The sequence below is a fragment of the Diadema setosum genome, chromosome 19 (assembly GCF_964275005.1).
Source record: "Diadema setosum chromosome 19, eeDiaSeto1, whole genome shotgun sequence".
Classification (NCBI taxonomy): domain Eukaryota; kingdom Metazoa; phylum Echinodermata; class Echinoidea; order Diadematoida; family Diadematidae; genus Diadema; species Diadema setosum.
The window spans coordinates 30,595,606-30,623,257 of record NC_092703.1 but is presented as its reverse complement, the minus strand read 5'-3'; the positions used below and the strand labels follow the sequence as shown (position 1 = coordinate 30,623,257).

Here is a 27,652-nt window from a genome sequence, read left to right as displayed (position 1 = left end):
TTGTTCGCACACCCGAAAGACAATCTTTAAATATTGTCACCCATCCGGCTCTTGTTTGCGTTTTGAGGCGGTCTTTTCCTGGTGATCGAGCGAGTCAGTTCTGTCGCGGTCGCTGATCGGAACCATACACGCCAGGCTGGTGCTCCTGCCCACATCACTTCCATTTCCACAGCTCGTTCAGGAATTAAACGAAGCTTTCCACAATGGCTGTTCAGGCGGCACCTATGGGCGATGCCCGCAAGACGGCGATGAAGGTAAGGCTCGGCGACGCCATCTCCAGGCAAAGCTAAGCAAAGCAAGGCAAAGCAAAAAGCGTTAATTGGTCAGGACTAATTAGAGTGATATATTCTATGCTATGGCCATCTTAGTGGCCTTTTCGCACTCACCAGGAGAAGAATGGGAGGGGGCGGTATGCAAATTACACACGGACTTCACCATGAGCGATCTCGCGAGTCACATTTTGTTTTGTTTTGTTTGTTGTTTTTTTTTCGCATCACGTGATAAGCCACTTCTGCTTTCGCGATAACCACATGACACCTTAAACTTGATTCGCAATCTTGCCTCTAAAGCCGACATTTTTTTTTCCAATCTTTGGGACCACGCGACTAAACGTCACCCTTTTACGCTGCTTCGACTTCTTTCCTCAAAAGTTTAATCGATGGCACGTGGCTGCCATTTCGACAATTATAACCCCGTTGATTTAATCATTTATGGTTTCATTCTTTATTTTCATCTTGTTGAAGGCAAAGACTGTATTTTGCTATTTCTCAGATAGAGACAAAATGATTTTGAATAGTTTTGTCTGGATATCGAAACTCAATAACTTCTCATTCTTCTATACTGTGTGCACGACGCCAAGCACAGATATCCAAACCCTCGCATCACACAATTAAGTTTATTATGATAAAGGAAAAGACCCGAATATTTAGCTGACTTTGTGATTACTGACCTCTTCCTTATCACATTTTCTTCCTTGCTTATTGAAACAAAAGCAAAAGGTTAAAAAAAAGAAACAAAAGAGGAAGGTGTCTGTTCTGTAGACGAGGTAGATGTTTTTCCAAGCAACAGGCAATCTACACTGTAAGTTAATCACTTGACATGACGTTAATAACTCTGGACATGACCGCACCCAATCAACACGTCACGGGACAATTACCCCACCCCTCCCGACTTTAATCTTTGTTTGTTTATTTTGTTTGATTGTCATGTACTACAGATGATGTAGATACTGCAAAAGTTTATCTTATGTAATCGCAAACGTTTGTAGTTTGATTTCATCAATGCGAAACTGAAAATTCATGGCACAGTAGGAACGGGGTATTTCCTTTGCACCCCTTCAGTGAACTTCCGGTCGTGGTGGCAGCAGACATTGTTTCACTCATCTCTATAATAGCCTCCAGTCGAGGTGCTGCCGTTGAGCTTTCGGAAAAGATGTTCGGTATGTTTGGTCTGGAAGCGAACGCGCTCGTGGCAGTGACACCGTCGCATAACTTACCATAATTGCTAACATGGTCGGAGGATGGTGACGTTGACTCTCTGCCCATGTCGTGGCGCAACAGATGCCAAAGGGGGGGAAAGGTATCCCTCCCCCCACCCCATCCTCCCCTCCGCTCCAAGCATTCCATACGCATTCTCATGGTTTCAGTTACTTCTCCCAGAATGCACAGCGATAGATGGAGGCAGGCAGGGCAGGACACACCCAGCCCAGCCATTGTTGTCGACAGCGCCACCTAACTTTCGCTGACAGTTTACAAGGATAGAGAGATAGACAGAGAGATAGAAATACCCAGAAATAAAGACCGACATGCAGAGAGAGAGAGGAGGGAGGGGGAGATAGGGCGGTTGTGGCGGAGTTGTCAAACTATGCCATAGCGCCAACACGACCAAACTGGCTTCGAGTTGTTTTACCAGATGGAATGCGATTAATTTGATCATTTATTTTGAACAGCCACGCCGTACTTCTGACGTCAGTTTATGAGGGAGGTTGCCTACCAGGGCTGTGTAGATATTCCTCTCTGTTATAATTTGAGTCCATACGGTTAAATATATTCACTGTAGCTTCTGTAAACATTTTGTTGTCTCAGCAACGTCATATTTTTCTAGGGTTTTTGACAAATGGAAAACATTCTTTTCATTAAGGTTTAGTTCGCGCGTCTTGATTTATTTGCGTACACGTGTGTGTGTGTTTGTGGGTGTGTGCAAGCATACTTATATTCCACATGGTATTCATGGGAAAAAGACTACCAGTTGGTAATTCTGTCCCTCGGGCACATTACGTTGTTCCCTCATTTCATTTTATCATTTGCAAAGTAAAAACACACCGTAAGACAAAAAAAAAAAAGATATTAGGAAAATTCTATTACTCTTTCTCCAATATATATCTTTATCTATCTATCTATCTATCTATCTATCTATCTATCTATCTATCTATCTCCCTATCTACATGTATCTATCTATCTATCTATCTATCTATCTATCTATCTATCTATCTATTATCTATCTATTTATCTATCTGTCTTTGAAGGAAGTAAGGAAGCTAATGATCACATTCGCAATTAATTATCTGCATCAAAATGATTCACGCCAATCACGGCCAACGTTTTTCATTTCATTTCAGTCCAACTATGTCAACATGTCCCCCCCCCCCCCCCCTCTCTCCCTCTCTCTCTCTCTCACACACACACACACTCTCTATCGTGTTCGGATTCATTGACCGTCTCCTACGCCAGCTGTTTTTGGATGTAAATGCACAGTGACATCGGTATGTCCAGAAATTGATTCCTCGTTTTCCCTCGTGAAAGCAAAGCCGTAAATTCGCTGGTCCCCAAGGCGGCGACGCCAGCGAAACCATCTCAAGCTTACTGCGCATGCGCGTCCTCCTAGTTCCATGGGGAGTATGTGTGTGGCGCATAACAACCTAATCTTTCTCTTCAAATGTCATTACATTCAGTGTTACTGTATTAAACCTAAATGTTTGGTTTCCATAAAAGGGGCAGGGCCATTCTTACGACAGCTGTTGAACATTCTACCAATGCTGGATGGAACTTTGTATATTTCTTTTCTCCAAAGCCATCATCTCGGTTCTGATTGGACAGCGCTGCTATAAATAAAAAAAAAAAAGTCATACAAAATATATAACTTGTAAGTTTATCTATTCGCGCTCGTCGGGGTAAGCTACAAACTTTAAAAAAAAAAGACACTGATTTTAATGAATCGGTATACGCTCGCAGTAACGCTATGAATAAACAAAACATAAAGCTCTATAGCAGGGCTCGACACTAACGGTGGCCCCGTGGCCCGGGGCCACCAAAAATGAAAGTCGGGCCACCAAATTTCAAAAACGGGCAAATTTGGTGGCCCGCCTCGGGCCACCAAAATTTTTTGAAAAATATGTCAATAAATTCGTAACTTTTTGCGCCGAAAAATAGCAGTTAAATTTGTTCAAAGGATGGATGAAAAGGACTGAATGAATGCCTGAGAGTGAATGTTGCAAGTTTTATGAGTAGATATGTCCAACTTCTAATTCTTACTATCATAAATCTTAAATATTTGACTCATTAAAAAAAAAGGACTGTTAATGTTTTTATTGGGTTTTTTTTTCGGGACACCAAATTTTTCTCTCGGGCCACCAAAAATAAGAAATTTATGATTTTGGTGGCCCCATACATCGGGCCACCAAACAAAAAAGTTAGTGTCGAGCCATGTCTATAGGATATGGAGTGACATTTCGTCTTTTCTATGGTACGTCCTATATGATCGGTTGTTTACAAACATTAGGATTTTCTGCTTCAATTTTGCATACAGCATTAAAGATAAAAATTAATCAAAGTATTGGGCAGCGTTATAAAATTTGGAACTGATTTAAAAATACACACACATATCAAACATACATATACATACAAACATGCATACATACATACAATTGTATATACATTCTGGTTATTATTTTCCAAAATCTGTAGATTGTTCTGAAGCTTTCATTTTATATGGCCTATTGAAATGATTTGCACCTTAAACAAAACAAAACAAAAATTTAAACTGCCACCTCTTTTCATACCTCTAAGAGCACCCTGAAACTCCATTAGAATGAGAACATGAAAACCAATCGACGCAGAGTTGCAATCACACGAATAAAAAGATGGAATAATGAAGTTGGCAAACAAACGTAAGTTGGAGCTGGCGTTCGTTCGAAAAAAAAAAAAAATGATTGCTCACGACGCAGCGGGGCGCGGTGAAACGTAAGAATTTCTAAACAGGGCCATGCCCTTGTTCCTCGGGGATCTAACTTCACTCGAGATCGCTGCTCCTCTTTCGTAGTTGCTACTCTAGGTCAATGGTATGAGGTTACAATTAAAGTCAGCCTTTGTCCATTTCGCAGCTGTCCTTTTCACCCCTGAAATTTCGCACGTTTGGGCATGGAGAGCGAAGAGTGTAATAATGAGGTTAATGATGACACGACCAGTTGAAACCTATATTTTACTATGGAAAAAAGCAACCCGAAATGAAATGTGATCCACTTCGTGTCAGTATCTGCATACTTTAGAATTCGATGGGTGAATCACATCTTCTTTAGATTCCCCTCGTAATTACAGTGTCCAAAAGTTATATAATGTCATATCGTAATACCTCAGTGACCCACAAAAGGAGGGGGGGGGGAGAATGACTAGGAGCATTTTTCTCTCATACCTTGGTATGATTACCTGCTCTACTAAGTAGGCTACTTGAAAGTATACTGTATAGATATGATGATTTTGATTTGATTTGAATTTATTTTCCGTTAAAAAGTCACATTACATATAATCATTGCATATACAAAATAATGCATAAAATGCATGTCATAACACAGCTGTTTTCCAGAGGGGTCCTAGAAATTAACAACGTTGTGATACACAAAATGATAATTACATAATGAGGCTTACATGATGAGGCTGAAAGATGTAAACTATAATGTATTATGCTGTTCGTTGAGGTCCGTTTTTTGAGTTCCGTCTCCCCATTGTCATGACGCCTTTGTAAAATTTCTTCATTAATTCCAGCAACTTAGTATTTTATAACTTGTAGAAAAATGGCAAAGCCGGAAGTTACATCGTGTAGGTTCATGCCCGAGAAAGAAGGAGAAGAGAAAGAAGGAGGAGGAGTTGGAGGAGAAGAAGAAGAAGAAGAAGATGGAGAAGGAGAATTAGGAAAAGGAAGAGGTGGAGGAGAATGAAAAAGAAGAAGTAGAAGAAGAAGGAGAATGAGAAGAAGAAGGAGAAGGAGAATTAGGAAAAGGAAGAGGTGGAGGAGAATGAAAAAGAAGAAGTAGAAGAAGAAGAAGAAGAAGAAGAAGAAGAAGAAGAAGAAGGAGAAGGAGAATTAGGAAAAGGAAGAGGTGGAGGAGAATGAAAAAGAAACAGTAGAAGAAGAAGAAGAAGAAGAAGAAGAAGAAGGAGAAGGAGAATTAGGAAAAGGAAGAGGTGGAGGAGAATGAAAAAGAAGAAGTAGAAGAAGAAGAAGAAGAAGAAGAAGAAGAAGGAGAAGGAGAATTAGGAAAAGGAAGAGGTGGAGGAGAATGAAAAAGAAGAAGTAGAAGAGGAAGGAGAATGAGAAGTAGAAGAAGAAGGAGGAGGATGAGAAGAAGAAGGAATAGGAGATGTAGTAGAAGAAGGAGGAGGAGAGAGGAGGAGGAAAAGAAGAGGTAGAAGAAGAGGGAGAAGAAGAAGAATTTGAAGAGGAAAATGAAGAAGAAAGGGAAGAAGATGAAGAAAAAGAAAAAGAAGTAGACTAGAGTAAGAAGCAGAAGTAGAATTAGAAAGGGAAGGAAAAAAGGAGACATTTCCCAACAAAACTTAAATGAACCAATTAGTACACTTAGAGAGAAAGGTATTAGTTTAAACTTGGATAAAGTCACTATAAGAAGATGGGGAAAATTGTGGGGAGTCTAAAGTAAGTCATTCTTCTCATCGCAACCAAAGAAGTATATAAATCATATATGAGAGAGAAACAAGTTTGTTTTTAGAAAACGGAGTGATCACAATGCTCGTTATTCTAAGCATTCGATGAATGGCTGCAGAGAAAAGATCCCCTGTTGATATTGTGACATAACTGCTGTTTAGAAGACATTCCTTCTGGACGCATCCGTGGTTCAAAGTTTGTTCAGATGCGCGGAGGGGGTCTCCAGATCCTTTGCTGTCCCCCCCCCCTCCCCCATCCTCCAAAGAATGCATCGTGTAACTGACATTGACTGACCTTGAATTCATATAAATGTCCGAATTAAGAGGGGGAGGAGGAGGGAGATGCTAGGCAGGGTGAGAGAAAGGAGGGAAAGAGAACAACCCAACTGGAAAGCTCATCAAATTAATCAAGGGGTTAGAGTATGAAATGGCATAATGGACAACGCACCCCGCCTGACCAAGTAATCTACCACCACCAATCTTCGCCCCTCTGATATCGGCTCCGTGAGGCGGGTAACTCGGAGTATATAAAACAGAGGAATTCCCTCCCCTAGTCGACATTTTGCACCAACTTCTCACCGCCGTCGAGACATCGGCTTCATTTTGCCCCCCATTCGCCTTCGCCCCCTCTTACACCTCCGTCTGACCAACCGCCGAGGGAAGAATTTGATCCAATCCGACCCAGAATCTCGAACTCTCGCTAACGTCACTGGCTTACTCACTTATCGAGACGCATTTTTTTCGGGGCATAACTTTTTGTCGCTGGTCCAACATACTAAGTATACTCCTCCGAAGTTGACTGAGCTGTACGTGTGCACAAAGACGGGTCACATCTATCCGTCGTTGATGCAGATATCTTGTTTCTGTTAAGATTCGCCAGAATATTTTCAAAGTGCTCCTCTTTTAGACACGAAGGGACGGCTCTACTATCTTCTTGGTTATACCTATTATATTTGGATTTTATTTGAACGGAGACCTAGACCCACATAGTTATCAAACATGGGCGAAGCAAACAAGGGACCTGCTTACGGAGACATGCGATATCGAATGATGAAGGTGAGATTATGTGGTATACATTCGTTCTGTGTATTTAGTTGTCATTTTATATGATCATGAATACTATCTGCGGTATAATGTCTATCTCTCCCACAACCCCTCCCCCTTTCTCAACTTGTATAACAATATACGATACATGTAAACGATGATTATGCATGGTGCAGCGTGGGTCTTGGTCGTGGGATTGCTGAAGCCATGTATTTTTATGAAGACCGTCATTCTTTGGAAAGTCGACTGGAGTATATCTCAAGCTAGAGACCTGCTTATGGGACATGCTTGTATATTCCGATGTTGGCAATGTACAACACAAACTTTTACTTAATACATAACATCATCTCTTCCCTTAGCCTTCCAATAAATTTATACCCGTCGGCCTGTCGTCTACGGAATCCTGCATATATTTTTTTTTTTCAAGAAAGTGCGTTCGACGACAAGTATCAAATTGTGGTTGTACAATAACGCAATGCAAATTGGATGCCATTGAACGTGAGGAAAAGATGGGAGACAGGAGCCTTAACTGGATTAATTGGCGCGATATTTATGTTCAGTTCAGTTCAACTGAACTGAAACTGTGTACTAGTATTGGGGAAATACTTCCACATTTAACTCTGATATTTTTTGCGAACTAACACCTCATGATTACAAAACTTTTTCAGTCAAGTAAAGGAAACACTATACAAGGCTGTCCCTTCTCTATGGACGTTTGTTAGTCTAACCTCAAGCACTGATGTCAACGTTTGACATGACTGCATCGGTGAATGCATTGATGTTATTAATTTTATTGATGCATATTAATGGCGTACATGACATTAGAAGGAGGGGAAGGGGATGTTGGTGATGTGACTCAACATCCATGAAGGATGTGTTTCTTCACCACTCTAAATGAGATGAGAACATCACTGAAATCTGAATACGTGACTGACCTCTTATTTTGACCGCTCGAGTCAGTCTGGGGAATTGTTTTTTTTTTTTCCTTGCAGAAAGCGTCATCTTCTCATGATTAAATTGGCAACACTGAATTTTCACTGCACGTCACTTTTACGTCAAAGTAAGATCAGATAGATTTCCTTGAATTCTTCCCATAATGTTTACAAGAGCCTGTGATGTTCAAAAAGAAGATTTTGAGAAGAAAAAGGCCAATTGGTGTAACTTCTAAAAATCAATGTATAGTCCTTTTAAGAAACAGTTGCAACTTTAACAGTTGAGAGGCTTGTGAACAATTATTCTCAAAAGAAACAAACACTTACATGTGAACGACAAAAGACTCGAATGAATGAGGATTTATAATGTAAATGAAACGCTTACAAAATGAATATTTTACTAAAAAGGAAAAAAAAACCTCTTATCGATAAAGAATCACAGCAAACCCCGGAAATGGGCATTATTGGACTCGATGTGTCAAGCCTACTAATGAAGTAGTCTTAAACTTCTGCTGTTTTTATGGCTTTATTCTCTTCATTTATCTATAACTATTAGCATCTACTAACTAGCTGTACAATTCAGTACTTTGTCGTTTATGGAGGCAAAATTTCTTCACAGAGAAACAGACGGATAAGAAAAGAAGATTTCTAAGAGGGAAAGTTCAAGCAAAGAATGAAAGAAAGTGGAGCAAACTGTGCTGTACCAAGTCACAAATATTTTGCGGCAGACGACTGGTTCTTCATCTCCTTATACGGGTGCGCGAGGATAGGCCATGGCTTGACGATCGTCTGGTAATTTCGGGGGTAATTCTTATACGTCTGAAGCAACTTTCAGTTTCACCGGCGAGAAGGTAGTGAAGGGGGAAAAGGGAGATGATAGGACATTTTCCGCATACCTCAAACGAATCATATCTTTTCTCAGTAAACACTAAACCGTAAGTTGAACTTAGAAAGGTAAGACGAGAGAAAACACTAAAAGAATTCAGGACAGCATGGGTTTTTTTTTTCTAAATATAAGTATACCCTCCTCTACAATCGTCTGCACCCCTTTTTACGCTTCTTTTTTTTTGGGGGGGGGGTAAATGCTTTCACTATATGGAATTTATCTAAATCTTGCCTTGAGTACTAAAACATGCAGTCTAGGACCTACAATGAATTCACTTGAATTGGATTGAATGTGATTATCTGCACTAAGTCCTAGATCACTGAAAGAATTTAGTTTTTAAATCGCAGCAGAGACGTTTGAGCCAAAAAGACAGATACACAGAAAAAAGAACTTGAGATAAAAAAAAGAATGTTTCTCTTTATTATATATAAACCAACATATGTAGATCTGGATTCAACAAAAATTGTGGAAATGGGATCAAAAATAGTTAACTCATTACATGACCGTACTACTTAAAAAAGTTATACACGTATAATGATTGCATATTAAAGAAATATGCACGTGATTTTTCAAACTGTGGTCGACGCCTTAAGAAAAAAGCAACCAAATCGACAAATTTTAACACGCGTTACGAGGATATTATATACCACCATACCCCGATCCTGTTTTTGTGGCAGAGCGTGCATTAGCTGGGGACTGCACAACGCCGAAAATGGGACCAATCTTATCCTGGTTAACCCAGAGGTCCCTTCCAAATTCCAACTCCCTGTTTTGAATTCTGCAATGAGCACATCAGTTGTTATAGGGAATGCCTCAGATGAGGAAGGGGGGGGGGGAGGCCAGGGAGGGGATGGAGGGGGAGGGACATTCCTCGCGTGGTCCGGATTTCCTTCCTCGGAAAAGAGGTAGAAAAATAACGGAACGACAAACGGACAGATAAACTCATAGCGACAGACTCATTTTCCTCGTCATGATAAAAATTACGTCCGGCAGAACAACAAATTATGGCTTTAATCACGTCGCCTTGTCAACGAGAATTTTGTGCTAAGCACTATAATATTGTCATTGGCAATCATCGATCATTATTGCACATTAAAGAGAAAGAAAGACGGTGTGTCGTTGTTCTGATTAAATAACCCTGGAAGGAGTTGTATATACACCTTGTTTGTCGCTATTTGTCCCTCTTAATTTTCTCTACTTTTATGATATGTTTGCCTTACAAGTGGAGGAGGGGTGTGATTAATGTTTGCTTGTTTTTTTTTCTGATTGTAATGTGAAATTAAGTTCTGCATAAAAACATAGGGCCCATATCCTACTGTTTGGGTTTTCTGATGAGATAAGACTTGAATCTGAAGATTGATACCTGATTTATGACATTAAATCTCCAAGTACCGAAAAAAGGCATCAAGCAATAAGTAGGCCTACACTGCCATGTACTTTGAATAAGATACATCATTCAATGTTCAATGTGTGTGTACGAGGGGGCATTCTGCTGATAAGGTGTCCAGCCCATAAAATCCCAAGGTATAGGCCCCATTCATTGCCAACGATGTCACGTTGGAGTTGTCACTTTGTTGAAAAAAAAAATGTTGGTGAATCAGTATGAGTCCATTACCCCAATCTTCACCACGTAGACTCTACCCAGCCCCCCCCCCCCCCACCACCACCACCACACAAGCACACAATATAACTGCTGCACGTAGGAATGCGCGCGCAAGCGAGTAAAAACGTGCGTCCCGTAGCCTCCGGTGTTGTATCAGCATGCAGCACGCAGCGCGCACTCGCGAAATCTGTGACGTCATGCTGTGAACTGCCGAAGGATATTTAGACATCTTATCCCGACTACTCATTAAGTACTTGTACTAAGAGTTCGTGACCTCCTGGTTACCGGTCAATATCAACGATCAATGCCCGGTCCCGTGATAAGCTCGTTATTCTAGCAGCACATCAATACTGGCAATCATGAAAGGTATAGATGATACCGATCCTGACACTAGATATGATTATTATAGCCTGCACTGCGCAGAGTGTATACGGAATATTACAGTTGTATCAGCTGATATAAGCATCCAAAGTGAACGCCCCCCCCCCTTTTTTTGGTATATATATATATTATGGATCATTAATTGGCAGGACATTTTTGAAGACTAAAGTTCCTCTCTGCTCTCAAATTGGCGATTTTGTTGTGAATCTCTTTTTGATTTTGTGCAGATGTGTAGAAGTTACCAGTTCCACATCTATTTAGTCTACAATACAATGACATATGATATATGCAGAAATGTTCAGGATGCCAATCTTTTGGCGACATGATGGTGATCTCTGCAGTAAAAACACTCTGGTGTTGATAGGCACGTCATGGCACACTGAATGGTCTTCTGAAGATCAAGTCAACGGAAATTGTTTCTACTGTTCTGATACTACAGTCGCCATATCACATACTAAGATAACATCTAGCTGAACAAAGGCATTTTTATTTGTCAGTTTAAGTCCCGTCTGAGTGAAGTTCCTAAGTAGCTTTGCTTTACTTTATTTGCTATCTTTTTTTTTTTTTACAAGCCGTCGTCCGAGATATTGTACATGACCCTCAGAAGTTTTTTTTTTTTTCTCTCGTTTTCTTTTCTTTTTTTCAAGACACTTTTTCTGGACCAAAGTGACCCAGACATAAAAGTAAACATTGCCATAGGAATGGAGACGCAGAGTGACGCATCTGGAAAAGTGGTTGTGGAGGAGTGTTTGTGAGGAGCACGCCCTGAATGATTATATCTGGCGGGCAACCGGTTAAGTCAAGGAGTATATCCTCCCCTTTCTCCCTCATCAGGCAGTCTTTCCGCATCCCACCCCATACTGGTATCTCACCATCCCCCCTCAGCTGCCCTCCACTAGAATTTCCTCTCCTGTGGAAGCAAGGAAAACCATCTTCCCCATTCCAACCTCCTCCTCCTCCTCCTCCAATTCTATTACCATCCACTCTGCGCGTTGTTTGCCCCTCATCCCACCCTCACCCCACCCCACCCCCGAGAGGACATCCATGACCCCGAATGCCTGAGGAATGCCAAGCACGCGGTTTGCCCCGACGTCGACTGCCATTTTTAGAAGTCCGTCGAAATCTCTGCCAGCCATAACACGTCGATCCCACACGGGCAGGGCTAATCAGTTGGCAGTCGCAGTGAACGTCACCCCGCATGTTTCCATGTGGCGTGTTTGGTTGACGGAAGTCTCGGTCGCAGGAGTAAGAAGAGACAGCGTTTATGATAAAAGAAAAAAAAAGGAAAAAAGCTATAAGTATAAGATGAGAATGGAGAAGATTTGATGCGATTGGATTGTAAAGAAGAGAATTCCGAATAGATATGAGAAAACATGATTTTGACTCTGCACGCTTCTGTTAATTTGCCGAAAAGAGCAATTCTTAGTACATATATAGATTGTAATCGAGAGCTTAAATTCCTTCGTTCGTTGGCCTAGTGCCAGATCAACATGAAAAAGGGAAAGTAGGATTATATATATATATATATATATATATATATATATATATATATATATATACATATATATATATATATATATATTGTAGGGGAAAACGTTGACTGTGGATACAGTACTTTAATATTCTCCTATAGAAAGAAAACGAACGAACATCTAAAGATAATGTCACCATCTTTTCACGCACTCTGCCTTCAACTGGAGGCCACACTAAAACTCTCCATGACCTGGATTCGACTCTGGAAGGTGCAGGGAGAAGGAAAGGGGGGGGGGGAGGGGGGAGGGGGGGGGGGTAAGCAACCATCTCCATTGTAGTCTGATTTTTCATGCATGTATAAGTGCCTGTCGATCCTTTCCCTCTAGCCTTTAACCCTTCCCTCTCCCCGCCCAACCCCAAACATCTTCTTCTTCGAAGAGCTTAAATGACTAAATATGGCGCCCGCTACCAAGTGTCTTGAGTCAAGAGATTGTATACAATCTCTTTGTTGGTTGCAACGCAAAACTGTGACCAACCACAAACCTATGGAAAGCCACACAGGACATAATTGCGGGCAAGCACCCCGGGGCCAGCAGAAGCCCTTGACGTTTCTAACGTGGTTAAAAGTCTCTCAGCACCGTTGTCCCCGTCAGTGTAGTGTCGATGTCGTACACACTTAGCATGTGGCAGAACCGTACGGTTTGAACGACTGTCGCGGTTCAGCGATTAAATCAAAATTGGTAGCGTACTGGTGGAAATAGAAGTGAAAAAGGTGTAAAGCAGATGAGAAATAAAGGTCCGTAATAATGTATAACTTAGAAGTAGGCCGTCATCTGTAATTCAGTGTGATTTATTTAAATTCACTCAAATAATAATTCATCTATATCATAGCTTAGAATAAACACATGCGAAACAAATGAATAGGCAAATGCAATACACGAGTAGATAATACATGAGATTAGTTACAACAGATAAAACATAAACAAAACCACGATAACTATGATAAACAAACCATGATTCCAGGGACTCGACAGAACGACAGACTATGCCCCCTTCAAGTAAGGAAAAAAAAAACTATTACGGAAACCATTATGTAATAAGTAATCACATCATTTTCCCCTTACCTTTACAACTTTCGACACCCCCTATAAAAACAACAACAACATTACTATAAGTTTCTGCTCATAATGCAGATGTTTCTGTCATATGTATCAGTTGAAAGGTATTCCGTCTGAGAGATGAATGTAGAAGCAACAATGGTTATCGGAATGGTAATAATACTAACGAAGTCAATATTTGCTTTAGTGACAATACTTTTCCTTTGATGACTTTTACTGTATTGGTGCTCTTTTCTTTCTTTGACCTCCCCCGACAGATCGAGAGCAAACGTGACCCGGAACTAGAAAAGCAGGTCTGCGAGTTCATCGAATTCCACACTGGTGAAAAAGTAAACACATACGACGATCTGAAGAACGGTGTCATTCTGTGCAAGTAAGTCTTTGCAGTGAACAAAGTCCGAAGTCTACAAGTTCGATATAATAGATATGATAATAGTGTATGGAACAATGCAATTATGGCGGATGTTTACTTATCAAGATTGTTTCAATGTATCATAATCATATTTACAAGGTTTGTCTGTGAATCTCGTGTTTCTCGGTGTACCGAAATTTCATATTCCACCATCATAAAGCATTTACGAGTATTCATACACTTATAAACTGTAAGTCATTCATCCATACCAACGAATATGAGAGTTGTTTTCCTATCATACGTCCTTAAATGCATTTTCACCAAAACGACACCCGTCAAGGTTCAAGGTTACAGATTGACGAACCTGCGATCGCCACATGATTTGATCGATCAGATTTTTCACGATTGCAGTGAATTTACCACGATAGTGACAGAAAATCTTATGGAGAGCCAAATGTGCCTAAATGTTTATTTTCATCTCATACTGAATGAAAGCTGCGTTTCGAAATGCAAACACTGATCTGATTGTTTGCCGTTGTTTTTTCATCCTCACTTTTCATGGAATTTTTCGTTACGGTCTTCGTGACACTAACAACAGTTTGAAGCATGCAGAATGTATGCACGTTTGATTTTGATCTTGCCTCGTGTGTAACATAAAGTAACATGTTAAAATTGGGGTTTAATCACCTGTTTGTTTGTTCTTTCTTCAACCGCTCAAAGAAAGGACGGCATAAGGTTGTTTCGAGATAACTTTGATTTCACGAAATTTTTATGGAAACATTTACTACCTTTTGCAAGATCTACTCATATTGACGTTGAGGTGAGGCTGGTTTATCCCAAATATGGAGGAAGTGCGAAGTCACAAGAGATGAGAACGTGACATTTTGTGTTTGTGAAAGAAGCAATTTCTATTCCATTTTTTGGCATATAGTCAAGAAAACTGATGAACTGACGAATCATATATACGTGTTAACTGCTCTTTACAATACATTTTCACATTTAAAGTACGAGGGCAAAAGTCATGGCATGTTTATCATATTTTCAACACTTCTGCGCTTCTTGAGACTGTGAACCGAATTGGTTTTCAACAATTAAATAACGCTCGCCTTTTCTATGCTCTTGGTTGTTGTTTTTTCTTTTTTTAATGGTTCGTTCTTGTGTTTGTTGTTCACAATGTCTCTTTTGATTTGATATGTTGGCATGCATCGATCGTTTAATTATTTTTCACAGGTTAGTAAACAAATTTAAACCTGGTGCAGTGACGAAAATCGAGAATGCCACAAAAAATCCATTTGCAAGGGTAAGTGTTATTGACACAATGCATGCTCAGTGTATAACGGTGTGACGTACTCAAGCAGAATCAGCGTGCGTAGACCGTAGAGTAGCCGTGAAAGTCCACGCGTAGACTGCTTTTGCTGTAATAATATTGTCTGTGTGTCCCTTTGTCCACTTCGGCAACTCATAAATAATTGTTCGTATAACCGCACTAACGCCCGGAAGCAGGCTCTGCTACCCATATTGTGCTGACCGGATCCTTCCTTTACACAGCATGCATGGAATAACACACATAGAAGCACCGCGCAGAAAGTATATCGTGCCGGTAAATAGTCTTTTACTTCTTGAATATTATGAATATCAGTCCATTTTTACTTTTTGTTCCTTAAAATTTTGATGATTACATTACCATCGATTCTATCAGTGAAATATAATGTTGTCACAAGCTTCGGGACAATAGTCATGACAGAACTTTAGTGAGTCCTATGCCCACGTGTTTTTACCCTTCTATTTTGTATTCATTTGTACCGTTGTGGTTTTTTTTTTATCTTTCGTCATGTTTACCCAGTTGTCACATTTCCTGTGTTTTTTTTAATTATCCGTTGTTTACCATGAGGGTGTTTTGATGATAACAATTTAGTGATAATAATCATGAAAATGATAGCAACAATATCCTTGCATGGATGTTAAGAGTTTTCCGTTAGAAATAGACTCAGCCTGTCCTAAATACAAAATATCTTGATATACATTACGAATACTTTTGTGCTTTCAGTGACAAAACACTATCAAAGGGATAATTCTTCTTCAAAGAGATAACAACTTTACGAAAGAATGAACAGATAGCTATTTAGTCGACTGCATCATTAGGCCCTATGTATCATCAAAGAAAAAGATTTCCATTATCATAATCATCAAATTTTATTTTTTATTTACTTAAGTAGACACTAGCCGCAAATTACTTTCAAAGGATCTGCTGCTAGATGTGACATCTATTTTACAGTTGTAGTATTAAATTCCTTTTTTTTTCGTTAAAAAAGAATCTGAAGGGTACAAAGGCCTTACCAATACCAAATTACTACAGATTATTGTCACTCCTTTCATGAGAAAGCGAAAAAAAAAAAACACGATATGCGGACCAAAATGATGATTTTTCTGTAATGATGCACTGAAGTTTTCGCAATCTAGATTTTAATTCATAGTATGAAAGAAACACGTTTAGAGTTACACAATACATAACATACCTCTTACGTGCAAAGTAGGTATATGCTTAGAAAGAGATTTATTTGAGAAACAAAGAAAGGAAGGCGCGGAATCTATTGATTACCAGAAAACTTTACCCCTAGTCCTGCAACCACGCTCCTCCCCCCCCCCCCCATCACCCCCCGTCTTCGAGAAAACTCGAGACATTAGCTGTACTCAACCTCAAACCTACCCCTCTGCCCTATTATAGTGTTGACCCGTACACACACTATGCATACATGCGTACGTCTGTATGTCTTTATTTAGACTCATTAACACATTCTGCCCCGGAGCTGTGAAAAAGTGTGAGGCCTCCAGTGCTGTTTTCAAGCAGGTAAGACACTTAACATTTACGAACGGATTTTTTTTTTTTTTTTTTTTGCGTCAAATGTAATAAGTCAAGAGTTCGATCGCAAAAAAAAGAATGGCTAAGCACCATTTTAAAGTAAGCTTATCATCACATAGAGCAAATGAAGACCTTTCCTGTGATACCTCACTTGTAACATATAACAAGGGATATTTGTGAAGTTATGATTAAAAATATCCCATATGCTCTTATTATTTTCTTCGCTTTTTAGCAGCTTTAAAGGAGATGGCTAGTAACTGATAAGTGGGAATCAGTGGAAATGCTGGGGGATGATTGTTCCAATCCTTGTGGGATTCATTCAAGAGTACATTATATATCTATTGTTGTGTGAAAATTATTTGCTTCAGAATGGTCTCATACTCAAGTAATGTGCAGTTCAATGGTTCCAGGTTAGCATGCCTGTACAGTGACGGGGCGATCGTTAATGAGACCATTCTGAAGCAAATAATTTTCACACAACAATAGATATATAATGTACTCTGAAATGAATCCCACAAGAATTGGAAGATCATCCCCCAGCATTCCCACTGATTCCCACTGATCAGTTATACTAGCCATCCCCTTTAAATTCAAAATAGCTCAACTTAACAAGAATGGAGTTATGTTGATTTGCGATCAGACCCTTCATTCCGTGTTTCTGCAACTTTTCTCTAGCATTAGGTAGTACACGTACGTTTTGTTTTAGTTATAGCATGCTTCTCTGTCAAGTCACCTCTCCTTTTTGATATTCCCCCTCTCAAAAAAAAAAAATGTGAAAGCGTACCATAATGTTGGCCTAATATTGCCCCTTGACCCTGACTCCCTGCATGCACCTGACTTCCTGTTACTAAAATATTGGACCTTAATGAATAGAGTGAGATCAGACAAGCGAAATGATGAAGGGTTCATTGAATGGGACCTAAAATTCAGAAATGATGTTCGTTATTCCGGAGGTTCGTTAACTCCGAATATGAAATAAAACGTGTTATCCTAAAACACACAAGTTCCCTTTACCTAGACGTTCATTTATCCGAAAATGAAAAAATTCGTGAATCCAACCATTTTGTGGCTTTATTCCGATTATGCGTTATACCGGAAGTTCGTTAATCCGAAAATGAATAGAGGGTGCCTACTAATAAATTAATCTTCCACATTACGAACTTTGTGGGGGGGGGGGGGTCGTTTTCGGATTAACGAGCCATCGGAATAACGAAACTTATTAACTGAAAAGGAATTTAGGAGTATTTCTAAATCTTGTAGCCGCAGATATTTTCATCAAAATTGACTAAGAGAACACCGTTTCAATTTACACGCTGTTAAGAAGTCTCGTAAAACATTTTCGAAATTATGTTTGAATTTAGATCAAGACCATACAACTGTTCTCTCTCCGATTTATCTAAAGTTATTGTAAAACTGGGATGAATTTGATTTATCAATAAACATAGTAAATGATGTCAGCATATCTATTATTCTCAGATGCCATGATAACAATTTAGATAAATCATCAAGCAGATCTTTTCTGTCCTGAGATCGTTCGGCAACGTAAACTTAGGGAAATGTTTATTTCTTCACAAACGCGCAAAATGCATGTACCGTTTTGCAATTTTGATCGGCTTCCCGACTTAAACATCACTACACATGTACTATAGGAAAAGTGATTTTGTTTAGAGCATTTTCCTGAGTATAGCACAATAACATGGTGAGTCAAATCTAGAATGAATAAATGAATGAATGAATAAATAAATAAATAGATTGATAAATTGATAAATAAACAAACCACTATCTGAAGAAGTTGTTATGGCCTTCATTTTCCAATGTTTAATAGGATGCAGATAATAATTTTCAACTAAATGATTATGTTTATCGCATACTTAACAGCTAAATACAAATTATGATATTGCCTTCGAACTTCATGCTCATGTGCTCAAGGTTTTCTTATTTAGTTAATTTCTGTTGTTGTTTTATTTTCATCTGTCCCCCATCTCTTCTCAATGTGTTCATAACAGAGAGCAAACTTAGAAGCTTTCATCAACGGGTGTAAGGTTTTCGGCCTCAAGGACCAGGAAGTCTTCCAGGTCAACGACCTTTTCGAGAGCAAGAACCTGCCACAGTTCACCCAGTGTATCATCGCCCTTGCCCGCTATGTGAGTACACATTACACATTACACGTTACACGTTACACCTAACACGTCACACTTAATGCAATAAACGAACAAGTTGTACCGAGTTTTAATGCGTGTACATGGAGGACTGTAACCTCTCGTGCAGGGCACGACATCGTAGGGAGTTAAAAGCGTTCTTATTTTACAGTATTTCAGTATTTTCTCTGAAGTTTTATTTTTCTTCCTACCGGTCTGATCTCCCCTTAAGTTCACCAACTTTGAGGCGGAAATTTCTCCGAAAAAATATTTAGTCATTTTACAGATTTTGGAGAGATGTCTTTTACTATTTCTAGAAAAATCTGTTCAAGATTACGTCATCCGTGTATGTATGTGTGTGTTCATGACAGGCCCAATCACAACCCGGCTACAACGGCCCCATCCTCGGACCCAAACAGTCGGAAGAGAACATCCGAGAGTTCACCCAAGACCAGCTCGACGCCGGCAAACACATGATCGGTCTCCAGATGGGTTCCAACAAGGGCGCCTCACAGGCCGGCGGCGACTTCGGCAGACCCCGCCAGGTCCACCAGGAATTCAAATAGACGACGACGTCGACGACGCACACCACGACTCGTCCGTCATCGTTTGTAATCGCAAGAATGTATAAAGGAGAGATAGGGGAGAGAAAGAGGAAGAAGAACGCAAAACCAATGAGGGGGAACGAATTTCACCAATAGCGTGATATACTATCCTTTCAGAAGTTTATATTTACCACCATTTCATTGCCTTCGATATCATACGCTCATATCGTTTGTAACACAGTCAAAGCTATAATAAAAAAAAGCATTCTGCTTACATTGTTCCATACAATTATACTTTACGCTACTCAATCTGACGGTGTTTAATCGTTCAAAGACTTTGAAAAAAATGCTAAGAATTGTAATATATGGATAAAAAAATTTTCCACCTACTTTTACGAGTTAATTAGACGTCTGTAAGCAGGTGTAGTACCGGTCGAATAATGTTTATCTCAATCATCGTAGTGTAGCTCTTTCGTTAAGAATTCTATGTTTTGATATTGTACTGCGTTAGATTCGGATGTTTATGTGCATACTACATTTCTCTGCAACTTATTGTGATCTTTGCGGGAATTAGGGGACAGTGATACAGCGATAAAACAAGCAAACACACTTTTCAAAGAGGATAAATCTATCATGCTGAACATAATGTATCATAAAATGCGCTTTATGCTATTACAATCTATTTGCATTCGTTGCACATTGAACACTCTTAAAAAAGGGGGACTGCATACGCACATGAATGGTCTATTCTTCTTTGTTGCGTCTGTGGTTATGCTTGGTTGACTCTGCCGTTAAAGGAATGTAGGGAAGCTATGAGGTAGAAAAAAAAAATATGTACGATTATAATTTGCAATATTTCCATTGTTCATAATTTTATATACTTGCATGTATATTTGTAAAGGTATTTTTCTTTCCTTTCCTGCTGGGCACGTTCTGAAGAAGAAAAAAGAAATAGAGAAGGGTTGTGTCGACTATCTGTTTTCACTCTAGAATGATCTCTACCCCCCTTTTTGACATGGTCTTCCGATCCTGAAAGTACTACTTTTTAATCTTCCCTTGTGCTAACGGGCTATGTCGGGTTTTATGTGAGTTTCTAGCTGCATAGCGCAGAAGCGAATAAAGTGTTTAGATCAAATCAAGCAGTGTATGCCCTTCTTTGTGACGTACTTCGTGTCAAATTGTCAAAAAAGAAAGAAAGAAAAATGATAAACACACCACACGCCCAAACACACACACACGCTCACACACAAGCACCTGCAGTTAAATTATAAGGGAAACTCAGAATTACATTTTTTACTTTTCTTGCAAACTTGCCGGGTGAAATTCTCGACGTATTACAGGTTTGACAAATCTGCGGTATATGAATGCATTATTTCTACAGTAATCAAAATCTCTGATATTGTGTAAAAAGAAGCTACTTGAATATAAAATAATGATGTGTTTGAAACTGATCTTAAAATGCTTCAAATAAGCAAAAATACACATGAATGATCTGCTTATCACAATAGACACTTTTCCAAAGATAAATGGTGTTGGGAAACGGACATGTGTGTTTATAAATGTCTTGATAGCTTTTCAAAACCTTTGTATGCTTAACTGTTGATTCTCTAGAAGCTTAAGTTTGCCACTCAGTCAGTAGAGTTCGACATATTATTTTATATCATCGATGTATGATAGCATAATAATTGCATGTCTTAAGAATTGAGTCATCTCGTCATGTTAGTGTCTCATAAGACTGAAATCACATTTTTTTTTTTCACATAGCACGTGTATTTATTCACTTCAGTTCAAACAATAAGGAAACAGCAGTCAATTTGGTATTACTGTACATCGTCCACAAAAGGAAGAGTGCCTTTAGCATGGAGCATTTCGGCACTTGGAAATCAAAAATTCACAATGCTTTCTTTGAGTGTCCCACAAACCCACACACACATACACACACACTCACACATTCATCTAATGAAATACACATGTATTAATTGCATTCATGGCAGCACATAGTTTTGACATCAGTACTTTGACAGCAACCCTGTGAAGGTTATATCGTGTGAAAATGAGAACGAGACTGAGAGCGAAGAAGTTGTGTATTCACACAAAAGAAATTAATACATAGGCCTACGTAGAACACACTAAAATTTGCAAGCTATGGGACTTACGCTAATATTATTGCTCGACGGAGATGAAAAGAGACGGCCTTTTCGCGCGCCCACGCGCTACACGTACTGTCCATGGTGCTGACTTGATCACCACCACAACAAATTCAGTCTGCTCTGAAAGATTCTCTTGTGTCGTAGGTCTCAGTAAATTTATCGTTTTGATGCTGTTGCTGTTCTTATAAAATGAATCACGGGCATGACGTGTGACTGCAATGATACAGCAATGTCAAAGAATCGTAAGACTGGTTGAACATCATTTGCATGTTACTGCATTGCCTGTAGCACTCTGATCTGTCTGTTAGAAAAAAAAAAACCACCAATGACAATTCTGACATCCTTTTTTTTTTAAAGATTTTCATTAGTCACCGGCCATAAGCGCAGTCATGTCTCATCATGCGATCAATTTTCCAGTCATGCAAGTATGTTCTTTTTACTTTATCACAAATTACAGTGGACTCCCGTTACAACGAAGTCCTCGGGACCGACAGTTTTCTTTCATTTATATCGAAATTTCGTTATAACCGAACAAAAACACGAAAAAAAAAAGCGCGGATTATATGATACGGCCCGCATTTTTAGTTTGTAGTAACCGACGGGAGTGCACTGTATAGCATATTTGCCATAGATTCACTTTTGTGTGATTTCCTCACAAGGTACAGACAGAGTGAGAGAGAGAGAGAGAGAGAGAGAAAGAAAGATGGAGATGGAGCTCAGAGAGGAGGGAGAGGAAGGGAGATCCACTTGTCAAAGAAATTGCTGCTTGTCACTTAGAGAAATGTCACCCATCTTCAATTTAGTCATTTTGACATGAGCGAAGACATGCATCCATCGCATTAAACGCAAAAATCATCCACGAAATCTGAGTAATATCACTGTTATGAAAATCATTGAAAGCAATCATTTTTTTAGTGTTTCTCACGAAAACTTGGCGTTTCACATGAATACACGTACATGGATGGCATGAAAGTTGGGTCAAAGGTCACGCAGGTTTAGAATTTACGCCATCTAAGACTCATGTCATGCGACAAGCATAACTACCACTCTTCCGACACGCCCCCCTGACGGCACGCCGATGAAAGTCCCTCCCCTGGACTGTTCCTGAACAACGAGAGGTCCGCGGATCACGCCTATACGGATCAAGCCACGCCCCCTTCCACTTCTTCATCTACATCGTCTCTGCGAAACATGACCCAGCTATTCATCGTTGTGACTGCCCTCTTCTTTTCATCTCTTTTCATCGGTTGTCCTTCGTGGTTTGTTTGTCTTTCATTGTTTTTTTCTCGATAGAATCAGATCTTAGCAGGTGTAAGTCCTATTCATTTCCCTTTATCTTCAATACTGGGTTTGCATGATTATTCTATCAAGTTACTTTTCAACTTGCACATTAAATTTTATTTTCTTGGAAAAAGTTTTTGAAGGTGAAAATGCCAGCGATAGATAGATTATCATGACATATGAATTTCAAGTCAACGTTTTATCCACTAATGACGCATTCCCAAGGTGCATGTTGGTGCAACAAACTTCATTTTCACTGTGTGATCTATTTAAAAATGAAAGAATCATGCAGCGTTCATTCAAACTTCGTGTTCATATGTCGTACCTTTTTCATATCTTTCACAGAATCGTGGCCACATAGCTGTCACGGCATTACATCCAAATCTATCACTGTTCACAAAATCCGAAATGTTGATACGGTCGTCCATGCATTCATGTTTGCCGTCATCCATTTCAGAAGAAATGAGATTTATTTGTTCTTCTAAAATCAAAAAGGTGTACTTAATTCGCCTGCTGGTGACTGCCATTCGTCAATTTACAATCGACTTCTGACGACTTTCCGTTAGAAGGCTGGTTGTCATAAAACTGTAAGAGTACAGGATATCTAGTGGTTAGTGTCAGAAGACAATTATGTTTGTGCATCATGTCTTTGTAGGGACAAGGTTCCTTTGGGAAGTTTCCCGAAGGACTCCAGTACGCATGTGAAGCTCCCGCACACTATGCTGCTCTCGGTCGCACGACTGACAGACTATGGATCCGAAATAAAACACATCAGTCTTAGAATAAACACGCTTGTTTATTTCAGATCCAAGGTCGCTTAGTCGTGCGACCGAAAGTCGTATAGTGTGCGGTGGCCCTCAGTCGACCTGTCCGATTTCCAATCGTAAATAAGTACTCCCAGCCACGCCTGACGATTGCTTGCTGATCGTTATGACTTTTTTACAGCATATATGATCGTTTGTTTGTTTGTTTGTTTGTTGCTTGTTAGCTGGTGAAAGCCGGAAGTGGCACCAGCCTCTTTTGAAAACGCGGCGCCGGCCATGAGTACTATACCATGCAGCCACTCCTGACGATTGCTTTCTGATCGTTGTGACTGTTATTAACCGCATCTATGATAGTTATACTATATTATATGGGCAGGGAAAAAAAAATCAGCATGACCATGAGAAGACAGAAGTCTTCTTCCTTTTATTATGACGTCTCTTGTATCCACTGTGACGTCTTCAATATACACCTGTCAGTACTTCCTTTACTCACCGGAACATCGGAATTGGACGGAATGTATGATAATTTAGTAGTTCAAATGTAGTTCAACCAGTTAAACTCTGATTTGGACCCTATCCTTGAAACGTTGTTGTTTTGACTGCTTTTATTCCACTTTAGACTCGTCAACAAATTCTGTGAAGGAGCCGTAAGGAAGATCGAAACATCATCCGCAGTATTCAAACAGGTAGAGGAGGAGACTGAATTTTTTCTCTGTACACCTTTACTTCTCAGGACATGTATTTTCGTCGTCATTATCGTTTAAAGTTGTAACAACGACTTGAATCATGTATACTATATTGCACTTTTCTTTTACACGAAACCGACACCCACGAGTCATACAACCCATGAGTTTAACAATGAAAAATTGTCCATGAGTCATACAGCCCACGAATCATACAGCCCATGAGTTCGACGCTAGGTAAATAAGGCCTAAAAGTTTGACACTAGGTAAAACAACCCATATTCGACATTACAGTACGAGGCTCAATGTGCCGGTCCCATGGGCCTCGTTTCTTAGTGTCAAACTCATGGGCTGCATGACTCGTGGGCTTTATGACTCGTGGGCTGTATGACTCGTGAACCCTTATCGAGTACCCTCTTGTGGCTAAGTGTTCATCATATGTTATTATCAATTTGCGGTTCTATGATTTCCGTACCATCACGTTGTAATGCTAATTCACAATCTTCTCATTATCCTCCTCATCCTCCTCCTCCTCTTATTTTTCTTCTTCTTCTTTGTGTTCTTACTTTCTTTACTCATGTGAGCGTTATATTTATTACCTTGTATTACTTTGTAATCTTGGAAATAAAATCATATGAACTGAAAATTGAATTTTTCTTTCTTTCTGTCTTTCTTTCTTCTTCTTTTTCTTCTTTTTCTTCTTCTTCCTCTCCTTCTTCTTCTTCTTCTTTCTCGCGTTCACGTGACTGCGGTCAGAGGGCGAACCTCGAGTCCTTCATCCAAGGATGCAAGACATTCGGGCTCAAGGACCAGGAAGTCTTCCAGGTCAACGACCTTTTCGAAACCAAGAACCTGCCACAGTTCACCCAGTGTATCATCGCCCTTGCCCGCTATGTAAGTATACGACGTCATCTTCAGTTCAGTTCAGTTCAAATTTATTTCGATTTTCAAACTAGAATAACATATAAACATAAATCTCATTTTCTTCAGTGACACAAAAATAATGCATGTAAATTTGTACAAAGAAAACAATAATTGAAAACTTACAGTAGGAATACATTACAAAATGGTTGCTGAGGTAACGAAATTGAAATAATTATCAGTATGCATTGTGTGAAAAACGGAGGGACCCAATTTTCACACATTACAAAATAATACAATGAGCGAAGACATTTTGTGCATAAGTTATCAATCTATCAATCTACATTGATTCTGCAATAAAATCTTCAATACAAATGCTAATTTTTTTCTAGATTCATTTTGCCACACGTGTTTAAACATCTTTAATGCGATTATTATTTTTTTTTTGTATGAAAATGACTCTCGCGAGCTGTATATGGCATACTTTACTACCAATGTTCTGTGCTGTCAGCGTCCGTGTGACGGGGAGCATGTTGCTATAAAAAGCCTAATGACTAATTGCTTGCATTTTTGTCTTCCCTATTAATAAACATAATTTCTCTACCCCCCCCCCCCTTTCTTCCTTCAACATCGCCCTGAACTACATGTGAACTCCGTGTCTATCATCAGGCCCAATCACAGCCCGACTACAACGGCCCCATCCTCGGACCCAAGCAGTCGGAAGGGAACGTCCGAGAGTTCACCCAAGACCAGCTCGACGCCGGCAAACACATGATCGGTCTCCAGATGGGTTCCAACAAGGGCGCCTCACAGGCCGGCGGCGACTTCGGCAGACCCCGCCAGGTCCACCAGGACTTCAAATAAACAGCGACGTCGACCAAGACGACGACGACAGGCGGAACGACACGCTGATCATCGTCTGCGACCTCGGTGGTTGACAGGGAAGGAGTGCTGGGACACAGTGTAGCTGGGGAAAGCAAAGTGACTTATCATCCATATTTTCTTCTGCTTGAGAAAATTTTCACATGACAATTCGCAGATATCATTAGTTCTGACTATTTTGGGTTTTTTTTTCTGATTTTTTGACAAATTTGCTTGTTAAATATTTCTTACCATCAACGTCTTGACGGACATGGAGCTAGAGAAACGAAGGATTCCCCCTGTGGCCATCGGCGCAGACGTGAGAGGAAAAAACACACATTTATCGCGTTGTATTTAGTCATTATTTTACCTAAGTGCATGGTTGTAAAAAACGGAGAAGGAGCACCATTCATCTAAGGCAGGAGAAAAAAAAAAGTACTTCGGGTTTTATCTTAGGGCGAACATGATTTGTAATCTTATTTCTACATACCTTTTGCCTCTCCATTGAGGTATTCCAATGTAGTTTGCATTATCCAAGCTTTTGATATTCTTAGTTTTGTTTTTTGGTTTTTGGGCAGGATTATTTTTCTTTGCTTACATGATGTTATGTAACCATGCCATACTACTACTATTTCGTAATAGTAACCATGGTAACGTATGACGATTTACAACATTGTTTCATGAGCTAAAAGTGTGACATATTTTGGTAGTACTAAAGATCCCAGCGCCATCAAAAAAGAAACATCCATCCGTAAGGTCTCATCGAAGACGAGATAGGCCGTAATGTTAATTCACTTTGAATCTCCATCTTCAAACTTTACTCATTGGCACGGTTCGTGTGTTCTATAACTTTACTCTTCGAAAAACTTGTCGTTTTTTAAAAATGGTCCGAGTTTCTACTGTCACCCCCAGAATAAAGCTAAGGAATGTAACAAAATGGGTTGAACTACAGCACGGTACACTGATGACAGAGGTAATGACTATCGTTTGCACAAATTACATCGAAATTGAACATTCTGTGGCCTTTTGCTGTTGTTCATCAGCTCAGTGATAGCGAGAGATGGGAGGGAGCATGCGCAGTGAAAGTACGCCGTTAAAGGGCATAATGCTGTAACTGAATGTTCGTTTATCACCATAGCATTGATCATGAATAAACGTCACACTCCTCTATTCCACTTCTGAGGTCATCGTTTTCTTCTGGTCAACCTAACCTTTGGCTGTTGAGATGGGGTGTGAGTTGAATGATGGGTGGAGGCATGTTGATAGGAAAATGGAACATCTTGTTTGGTAGTGCTCTTTCACAAAGCCTTACTATTTTGGTCTTCTCGAGTATACTCAGGTAAACTCCATTTGAAAATACCTTCCAAATCATCCCTCAAAGACACTCACTTCATTTGTACCTCATGGTCTTGGAGCAAGTACATTTATGGGTAGGGATTCATGTCATCATAGAACTAATGTAGAATACAAGAAGCAGGCAATAAGAAAGAGGATCGAGATTTTAATTTCTATTTCCCCGAATTGCTCGTCAAATTCGTGACGATTTAACTATTCCCATTATTTTTGACACTTACAACATGAGCTGCAAACCACTTACAGGGTCCTCAGTCTAGGCGCCTGCTGTAGACGATTTCGGACGGTTTCCAACTTTACAATCAAACTACACAGTTGATAAAATTCATGATTTTTATTCATGTTAAAAGAAATCATGAAAAGTTGTGTCAATGCGAGACTTGTTTGGTGATAACAAAATCACGTCATCTTAGTTTGAAATCGTTGTTGAATGT

General features: G+C 39.7%; 2 protein-coding genes across 3 annotated transcripts; both read left to right on the top strand.

The window, feature by feature from the left end:
• Positions 1-20,400, top strand: LOC140242600 (myophilin-like). 2 transcript variants are annotated; one of them, XM_072322351.1, is made up of 5 exons: positions 1-254; positions 13,628-13,743; positions 14,953-15,022; positions 18,589-18,726; positions 19,092-20,400. In XM_072322351.1, exons 1-5 carry the CDS (start codon positions 204-206, stop codon positions 19,284-19,286), a joined length of 570 nt encoding a protein of 189 aa, XP_072178452.1. In that variant the 5' UTR covers positions 1-203; the 3' UTR covers positions 19,287-20,400. The 2 variants fall into 2 exon arrangements, with proteins under 2 accessions (XP_072178452.1, XP_072178453.1); XM_072322352.1 differs by lacking the exon at positions 14,953-15,022 and adding an exon at positions 16,504-16,570 and having other exon boundaries at positions 16-254.
• Positions 20,337-26,941, top strand: LOC140242417 (myophilin-like). The gene is made up of 4 exons (XM_072322154.1): positions 20,337-20,350; positions 24,080-24,146; positions 24,900-25,037; positions 25,674-26,941. The coding sequence occupies exons 1-4, from the start codon at positions 20,337-20,339 to the stop codon at positions 25,866-25,868; spliced, it is 414 nt and encodes a 137-aa protein (XP_072178255.1). The 3' UTR covers positions 25,869-26,941.
• Positions 26,942-27,652: the final 711 nt, after the last annotated feature.

Coding starts and splice junctions, on each gene's coding strand:
- LOC140242417 (XM_072322154.1), top strand. Junction 24,147..24,899: donor CATCCGCAGTATTCAAACAG/GTAGAGGAGGAG, acceptor GACTGCGGTCAG/AGGGCGAACCTCGAGTCCTT. Junction 25,038..25,673: donor TCATCGCCCTTGCCCGCTAT/GTAAGTATACGA, acceptor GTCTATCATCAG/GCCCAATCACAGCCCGACTA.
- LOC140242600 (XM_072322351.1), top strand. CDS start 204: ATGGCTGTTCAGGCGGCACCTATGGGCGATGCCCGCAAGACGGCGATG. Junction 15,023..18,588: donor CAAAAAATCCATTTGCAAGG/GTAAGTGTTATT, acceptor TGTTCATAACAG/AGAGCAAACTTAGAAGCTTT. Junction 18,727..19,091: donor TCATCGCCCTTGCCCGCTAT/GTGAGTACACAT, acceptor TGTTCATGACAG/GCCCAATCACAACCCGGCTA.